General features: G+C 45.2%; 1 protein-coding gene across 4 annotated transcripts in view; it reads right to left on the bottom strand.

The window, feature by feature from the left end:
* Nucleotides 1-1,323: 1,323 nt before the first annotated feature.
* MPG (N-methylpurine DNA glycosylase) overlaps nucleotides 1,324-9,469 on the bottom strand; it is a 63,425-nt gene continuing 55,279 nt past the window's right edge. For all 4 annotated transcript variants that reach the window (XM_014518634.2, XM_025200618.1, XM_025200616.1 and 1 more), the window contains one exon: nucleotides 1,324-1,864. In XM_014518634.2, the coding sequence (XP_014374120.1) occupies nucleotides 1,464-1,864 (401 nt within the window). In that variant the 3' untranslated portion in view covers nucleotides 1,324-1,463. The remainder of the gene's footprint in view (nucleotides 1,865-9,469) is intronic.

The raw sequence follows: 9,469 nt of genomic DNA on the forward strand, positions 1-9,469 counted from the left end.
GTCTCACCTATCAGAATGGTACACCTTTCAGTACTGCATGCACTATTACATAGCTTAACATAGTTTTATCATTGGCCTTGCAGTAACTCACAAGATTATGGCTCTTTCTGGCAACTTGCTGCCAACTATCTTGTCCCTGCGAGCTGAGAACACTTGGCACTTGGAACAGTCAAGTCCTTGGTTGTAGCAAGAGCTTAATGCTGCAGCCCTTCTTCCAGCAAGAATTCAAGTTCCTGGAGTTGAGTGAAAATTCAGGCTCTACAGCACCTTTAACTACAATAGTCTCACCCTGCACCATCCTACCCATCCTTGCCTCACCTATCACTGAACTGTTCGAGTTGTTTGAACTAAGCCCAAAGTGCAAATGTCAGTCACCTGCCCATGTCTGTCATTCCCTAGGAGTGGGGAGGCCAAACAAAGGGAAACCAACCTCCTAAAACTGCAATTGATACTGGCATAAGAGAGCCTAGCATAAAGAAGTGATTGTGGTAGTACCTGCCATGCCTTGAGGACACCTCATTATTCCTTGTGAGCTTTTCAGCCAGGAGCAGCATGTGCCTGTTTGAGACCAGGTACACAGCAAGTGCTACTTAAGTTGTTCTGAGCAAAGTACCTGTTGCTCCTGGATGTTCTGGGATAACTTACTAAAATAGAAGAGACATGTGTTGCAACTTTCATGCGTCTTGACTTGCCCACTGCCTACAAACGTGTGTCAAATTACTCTACATGGTAACAGGGCAGTGAAATTCTTACCCAACACATGTTGTTTCTAGCACTACTTAGTATAGTCAGCAGTAACCGAGGCCCCTGGCACATGCTACATAAATAGTAACAGTGCCAGATATTCAGGCAAAATATGGTGCCACAAAATACATGGAACATCTTTGAGGCTCATTTATATGATGCTATAAACAAAATGTGATGGTGGCATTGACATGAGGGTCAGCATCAGGATCGGGACAGGCCCAGTCCCAGTCCCAATGCCAAAAATGGGCTACCAGGGAGCGAGTTACAAGGTTCCCCAATGGAGGGCAGGTTGAGGCTCCCCCTGTCAGGAATCTGGCAACTGCCTTCACCTGGCAGCTTTTCCTGCCTTGCCCTGCAGCAAGTCTGCAGGGCAAGGCACTTTAAAGTGCTGGGTCACAGGGCGGCAGGCTACATGCATTGTTTTTATAATCCAGCCTAATTAACCAGAAAGGAAAGTGTCCTCCTCTCGATGCCTATACGCCAAACCCAGCTACATTCAGAGAACCCCCAAGTGATCTGACTTGGGTGAGCATGTACCCCAGACTCATCACTGACAAGACTTTCTACCTGACCCCATACATTAGCAAAATATTTATTGTAAAAAAAATCTCCTGAATCAATCAATCAGTCCCCTTTCCCTCATTGTTCCTGTCAAGCCATAGCTTGGGCTGAGTGTTAACTAAAGGAAAAATCCAGTTGTGCACCAGGCTGCCACCTTACCCCTGTGCAACAGGTAAATCATACGAGCACTCAGTCTCCCTCTCTACCCTTTTGTCCACAATGCTCACACACCTGTTTCCTCGTATATAAAACCTCAAAGGTTTCTGTGCCCACTCTCCACTACAGCCAATGCCAATCCTGGCTGTAGTCACCACAGCCTGCTCTCCTAGCACTTCTGGACCAGGCTCCAGCCATATCGCAGGGTTCTGAGCTAGGTCTCTTTGGTCAAAGTCTTTGTTAATATCAAATGCTTGGCAGAGCTTGGAGGGCCCGTTACACAGCTGCCAGTCCTTTAGGGGTTTGGGCTGCCCTTTCTTCTGAGAACTTCGCAGCTGCTGCATCACATCCAGGCCATCCAGTGGTTCCAAGGAACGGAGCAGAACTGCAGCTCCTTCACCTGCAGAACAACACAACTGGCATCAACATGTGCTCCTCTTGGGAGAAGTCATGAGAAGTGGAAGGTTATAGTGATCTCATGATAATTCTGTGGCAATTGCAGATACCGACAGTAAACAAGGAAAAGAGAAGGGTAGCAAATTCCTTTCCTTGCTCTTAATCAGAAAGCATGACTTGGTTTCCTTTGTAACCATTAGTGCTAATTCCAGCCCAGTTTCTCCTTACCCCCTTTTCAGCATCACTGCATTCAGAACAACATCCACTGAGCACTCTGTGTCCCTGCATTGACCCAACCCTCCCCCACCAAAAGAAATGCTTCAAGAGCAAGTGGATTGTGTTTTAGCCTGTAGGAACAAACACAAGCACAGTTCAGTCCTGGAGAGCTGGAGCAGTTCTCCACACCCAAATTTATCCTCTTGCACCAAAGGCAGATGGGCCCCAAATATCTGCCTAATGTGGAAGGAGGGTAAGGAACAAGGACACAGCCAACTAAAGAGAGTACACTGTAAATCTGATCAATGGCCTAAAAGGAGAAGCCTTGTGGGAATTGGTGGAAGCAGCTGCAGTCTGCCCCAAAAGAGGCCTTTATTGCAGGGCTGGTGATAGTACTAAGGCCCCACAATTCTACAGCTCAAGCTCCAACCCGAACCTTGAGAAAAGGCGGCACCAGGGCCGTCCCGTCCTATCCTGTAAAACCTGCGGCTGCAGGAGGCACTGCAGCCAAGAAGCCCCCAGCCTCCAGCCGCTTGCCACCCCCACCCCCTCGCCACCCCCACCCCCTCGCCGGCTTCACTTCCAGCCACTTGCCACCATCCCCCACCCCGCCCTCCACCGCCAATGTTGGCTTCTTCATGCCAGGGGGCCCAAAATAATTGTGGGTCAGCCCTGGAAAGCACAGAAACCAGGCAAATCTACAGCCCCCTAACAAACACCTTTTATGCTGCCTTTTTTCCCCCAGTGTCAGCATGCCCAGAAATACAAGCTCCACTGAAATCTCTCTTTTGTCCTCTCAAGGCAGAAAACACCTGGGACTGCTCCAGACTTAGTGGTGAATGGCCAGCATTCCCAAACCTGGCAGGCAGTTGATCCTTAGCCCTCATGGAGTCCATGGGAGCTGAGACTCCTTTTCTAATGTAACTTTGGGGCAGACACTGGCACAATATTTGATATATCCTGTGAACATTACTTACACCAGATGATGCCATTATCATCATTTATGCAGTGGTCCTGACCCATATGAGAGCAGAACAGTTACTGACTCTATGTGGCAGAAGCAATTTCCTCACATTCTCTACTTCAGAAAAGGTTTACTCAGCATCTACTTCCATCTCTCCCCCCATCTAGAAAGATTGCCCATGTCCCACCTGCTATGGTTACTAGGAAGGTGACCTTCAGAGGACAGGAGACACAGCTCAGCCTGATGACTTACTTTAGCAGTAAGAGTTGCAGGTATTCTCCACATTGATTCATGCCAATTCAGAATCTGGTAGGCTGGCTCTCGTGTCTTTCACAGGGCACAAAGTCATTGAGCCTGTGGGCCTACACATGTGCAGAGGGAATGTGAACGTTAACTAATTCTACATGGGTAAGTTTAGCAATCAAGCTCAGCTGGAAAAAGTGCTTCTTTACTCATAAATTCTGCAGACGATACATAGATTAGGGAGTGGCAAGCAATGGAGGGTAGAGGTCAGAAATACTGACCGTCTTGTAGCGCTCGGCAAGTTGGGTGCAAAGCAATGTGTTTTTATAGCCATCATCTATCTGGGAACAAAGGATAAGGCTGAGAAACTCTATCCTGGAAAGCAGTAATTCTGAAGAGGACTTGGGGTTATGGTGGATAATCAACTTAACATGAGCTCTCCACAAGAGACCATGGTAAAACATGCTAATGCAACCCTGTGGTACATAAAGGATGAATGCCATGCTAAAGTGCGAGGGTGATTTTACATCTGCTTGGCTTTGATATAATCACTACTGCCACTGAAACACAGTTTAGCTCTGGTGTTTCCAGTTCAAGAAGGATCTTGTTGTAGTGGAAAAGAGATGAGACTCAAGAACGGCAGAAGGACTGCAACCACCTTGTCTAGGGCACCAGATTCAAAGTTCATGAGAGTTCCTTCTGGCCATAAATCCTATGAAACTGCTGTGCATGACAAAGCACCCACAAAGAGATGTATCTAATCGCTTTGATTAGAGTCTCTCTTAAATAATGATTACTCCTTTTGTGATCAGGGTAGGCAACTTTGCATTCTGTAGAAACCTGCACAAGAAACAGTGAGCTACAAGCCTTTGGATCAAGATAAAGGAACACACACATGGCAAGATCCTGGTGTCAGTTGTGGCTGCCTTACCCTGCACCACCAGCAGGTTTGGGCTTTAAACCCAGCGTAACTAGCTTCAAGACCATCTCCCCAGCAAACAAACCCCCTTACAGTTGGACAGTACAAAAGCACTATCAGACTTGATCCCTGAAGAAAATACTTCACTGATCCTAAAGGAAACGAGATCCTTTTTTTTTAGGCTGTTCTCAGAATTTCCCACTTGCAGCTTTTGTATGTAACACATTTTCCTGAGCTCTTGCAGCTCAATTGCTTCCCAATTCTTGAGAAACCAAAAAAACAGAGGCCAGAGCCCTTAATATGGAAGTTTTCCCCAGAAAACTCCATCCAAACTGGGAACAGAAGTGCTACTCTAATATTTTCCATTTGGATGGTAAGGGAGGTCCTTTCTGTGGCTCCGAGTAGGCAAGCAGAGCACTTGGCATGTCGATCTTGTGTTTGATTCTTAAACACAAGCACCCCTTGTGCTGCTGACCACCCACGGAATTCTTTATCTCAAACATCTGCATGCTCAGTAATGCAGACTCCACAAGAATCTTCCCTCCCTCTTCTGCTCCAGTCTCAAACCATTGAGCCATGCAAGGTTTCTCCTCAGTACTGTTTTCTGACAGATCGGCAAAGTCAGAATGTACAAGGTCCCTTTTTCCCCCTAAAAAACAAAATAACATATCAATACTACCATACCTAATTCTTGATGCAAGTTCCATTCCAAAGCACCCTTTAAAATTCGTGACTCTGCAAAGTGAGTGGATTTGACACAGGATATAATTTGCTGTATTTTGGGATATATGCCTGTTTTGAACCTGTGTGATCATGCCTGTTGTCTTGAACCTGTGTGATCTTTCATGCTTTCCAGTCATCTGGAGAATGTCAGCACAGCTTTTTCTGATAGTCATCAGCAATCCACTATTGCAGCACCAATTTTTGTAGTGAGGATGGGTGGGACACTAGGACAGAAGCCTAGTGCTCTTTTTCTGCCTTACAAGACTTTCATCCAGGACCTTGACAACTGAAATTCCTTTTTTAAATGTCCCCTCATATGCACTTAGATAAATCCTTAAGGAATAGAAGTGTATCATTCAATGCTGATAAAACAATTTCTACTAAAAGGTGTGGAATTCCAACAATTATGCCACTTCTGTACATTCCCCTCTATTTACTATGGTTATTACTTGAGTTAATCCATATACCTTAGCTATTTAGATGGAACAGTGATGTTGTAGCAGTGATGGTCCAGGAATTATACAAGAGAAGGATTTCTTAGAGTGATTTCTTTTATTGGACCAACTATGACAAAGAATGTCTTGCATGTGAAAGCTTGCCTAACTCCATCCCAACTACACAGTTGGTCCAATAAAAGAGATCGCCCTAAGAAATCCTCGTCTTTGGCATTTTGAGTAACACAAACATTTATAGACAAATTACTAGTGTTTCGATTACTCTCTCCACTAGCTGAGAACAGGAGCTCACATTAAGTAGGAAACAGGAGGGCAATACCACCCTGAAACCCACGGAGTTGCACACCATAGGGATTAGCTCCCATAGGTCTGTGGGGGAAGAAGGCATGGGAACCCTACTCTTGCCTATTGTAAGTATCCACTGGGAGTTAACACAGTGACAAATAGCTACAGAGCTCCTAGGAAGCTATGATGCCAACAGCATGAGAGCCATATGGCTGCTTTTTACCTCCAACTTTCCTGGGGTCCCTAGGATGTGGCAGGAAGCCGCATCCTTTGCCCACTCTGCCCTGATGAGGATGGTTTCCTATGTATGCCAGATGCTTTTGCTCCCAAGCACATTTATTTATTTTTTTTAAATCCCAATAACAGCTAAACATCTCAGGGTCAGTTGAGTATTCTTTCAGCTATAGCAGTAATACAGCTATACTGACTATCTCTTGAAACATGAAGTGCAAAAACACCAAGGAGAAGCTGGGTATGCTCCCTACCATCCTGGTGGATGGATGGAAGCCCACTGTTCACTTCCCTGGACCCATGAAAACCTGCTTATATTTGGATGTATATTATTTTACATTATTTTCCCCATCAGCAGCTGTGTACCCTCATCACAACATACAGCAAGGTTCCAGGGCTGGGCTCCATCCCATTCTGGAAGTCATCCCAGTGACACGAAACCTGAAACCTGGTACTGTCCCATATAAATTTGCATCATATGACATAATGTCCGCGGAAGTTTTCCTTCTTTTAGAGTAAGAAGTAGATGAGGAAGATTCTCATGGTCTTCATATTTTAAAGAATGTAATAATACAATCAATATGGACAGAAGTGCCACAATTTGAGCCCATTGGAAAAGTAGTTCCAATATTTTTTCTTCTAGCGACAAAACGGCAAAGCATTAAAGGTTACATCTGACATGCTTTAAAAGTTGCTTGTCTCCATAATCCCACTGATCTGAGAAGCCCCTGCCAAAGTACTGCCTCTGAACTGACAGTAAACACTGATACCATTAAAATACCAGCAAGCAGGAAGAAATGCATTACCTCAGGAGAGGCTCTGAATTATTATGGGGATGAGCGCAAGAAACAAAACCCCTGAATCACACACCTACAACTGGCATTCAAAATATCAGTGGGAGGAGTTGCCTTTTCTGGCCACCCAACCTGAGTTGACAGAGGGCTAAAGGACCCCTTTGTAGTTTAAACCTCAATTTATGAGGATTCTTTCATTTTTTTAAATGCTATCTGCTGCAACAGTTCCACAAGGACTGTATTCCTGATTCTAAGAACTCTGCTTTGCCCAGCCCCTCCCCATACTGACATCTGCCCTATCTGGAGTAGGTTGAAGAGATAGGTGAAACAGGGCTATCACAGCGCCTTGACCTCACCCCAATAAAAGCTACAACTTTCTCTGCGCCAACAGCTCCAAATCAAGACAGCTATTCACCTCCCATGTGGTCTGTGCAGCATCAATACAGGAAGAAATTGCTGCTGGTTTTTTCATAGATTCATATATTGTAGGAACTGGAAAGGACCTTGCAAGATCATTGAGTCCAGTCCCCCCATACTAGGCAGGAAAGACAACAGGTCAGGTGATCCCAGCTAGGTGACCATCCAGTCACCTCTTGAAGATTTCCAGGGTAGATGATTGCACCACCTCTGGAGGGAGCTTATTCCACAGTCTGGACACCCTGACTGCGAAGAAGTTTTTCGTAATGTTAAGCCTGAAACAATCTTCCAGGAGTTTGTACCATTACTCCTGATTTTCCCCAAGGATGCCTTGGTGAACAATTGCTTGCCAAGCCCTTGATGTATTCACCTGATATAGCAGTAAGCTGCTACCATGTCCCCTCTCAGCCTTCTCTTTTTTAGGCTGAAGAGTCCCAAGTCCCTCAGCGTTTCCTTGCAAGTCTCTGATCATATGGTGGCTCTTTTCTAGACTCTCAAGCTTTTCCACATCCTCGTTGAAGTGCGGTGGCCAGAACTGCATGCAGTACTCCAGCTGTGGTCTCACCAATGCTGAGTAAAGTGAAAGAATCACTTCCTTGGCTTTGCTTGAGATGTGTCAGTTGATGCATGCCAAAGTATGGTTTGCCCTGCTGGCTACAGCATCGTACTGATGGCTCATACTATGGTCTATTATTACCCCTAGGTCCCTTTCAGTTGTGGTGCTAATCAGTTTGGTGCCCCTGAGCGTATCCCCAAACAGAGAACTTTACACTTCTCAATACTGAACTTCATCTGGTTCCAATCCGCCCAACTTGTCAACCTGTCTAGGTCCGCCTGTATCTGCAGCCTATATTCAAGCATGACCACACTCCCCCATAATTTGGTGTCATCCACCCACTTGGCCAGTGAGCTCTTTACCCCCACATCCAAATCATTGACATAGATGTTGAAAAGCACTGGACCCAGCACTGCCCCTTGAGGGACACCACTGGCCACTTCTTGCCAGGATGACACAGATCCGTTCATTAGAACTCTCTGGGTCCTTCCCTGCACCCACCTAAGGAGTCATGACCTACTGAGGAGGTTGTCTCTTCTTACTGAAATCTAAATATTCCCAATGGCAGCATTAAAGCAGATAAGTCTTTCTTAGACCCATATGGCATCATGGCACTGGAGGGCTTTATAGGTCAATTTTAGAGTTAGGGGAGGATGATCATATAACTGAGATTTGCCTCCTCTTTCTATAGTTCAGCTGTTTCTGTGGACAAGTCACTATTTTGCCAACTGTCACAGAGTAGCTCCCCAAAATTGTTTTAAATACCCTACTCAATCGACAGTCTGCCCAGCTTCCACCCACCACACCTTGATGTCAGTTGATATACAGCATGCAGGAGGCTGCCCTGGCCTTATTACAGTGACCACCCAGATTGTAGCCCTGGCCTAATGGGCCAGTTGCGTGGCTCTGTACCTCTCCTACACCATGCCCTATATGTCACAGATGGCATCTGTATAGATGTATCCATTCAAAATCTAGTAGACTTACCACATACACACAACTTGATTGCAATTCTTGACATAACTCTGCCCTTTCCATTCTTGCCTCAGGTAGACAAAGATTAGAACAAACTAAAAATTTCCCAATCTAATATGTTTTTAGTTTTCCTGCCCTTTGTCTTAATTTTTCTCCTCTAAAGGAAAGTATTCTGAGAAAGAAGAGATCCCAGTTAATGAACTTGTCTGTTCAGATAAAGGAGGTTCAGGAAAAATAAACACATCAAAAGTGAGGTAAGGTTGCAAATGGATTTCAGTGGAATCCAATTAACACACCCACACAGAAAAAATTATACCCCTTTCAAGTGAAAAAAAAAACCCAATGAGTTAAACACCTGCAAGTAAACATGAGGTACCCTGCTATTAAGTCACACCACACTTCTGAAATCTTCCTCTGCTTTTTCGCTCAATCTGCATACCTGCCAAAGTCAAAGCAACAGGATAGACTGTTATAGGTCATACAAAGCTATGCAGAGGAATAACCAAGTCCCCACCTCCCAACCTGTCCGTGCTCAGAGCATGACTCAAACCATAAGACTATTCAACTGATACTTCTGGCTGCACACCAGTAAGAAGACCCCAGATCCTCACCCTGCCTAATGGTCACATGCACAAGGGAAGGAGTTGCTACACAAAGAGGAAATGGCCTTTTCTCCACCCAAAATATGAGGGGTGGAAAGGGGGCTTTGAACTCAAGTCAGTCACATCTCATTCTCTGTTCTGTGCTACTCCTGGTGCACTGTAAATCAAGCTCATAACTGAACACATACTGCTGTCTGTGTACATTACCAATGTGGGCATGTCAGGGAAA

Source organism: Alligator sinensis, unplaced genomic scaffold (assembly GCF_000455745.1).
Source record: "Alligator sinensis unplaced genomic scaffold, ASM45574v1 scaffold410_1, whole genome shotgun sequence".
Lineage (NCBI taxonomy): Eukaryota > Metazoa > Chordata > Crocodylia > Alligatoridae > Alligator > Alligator sinensis.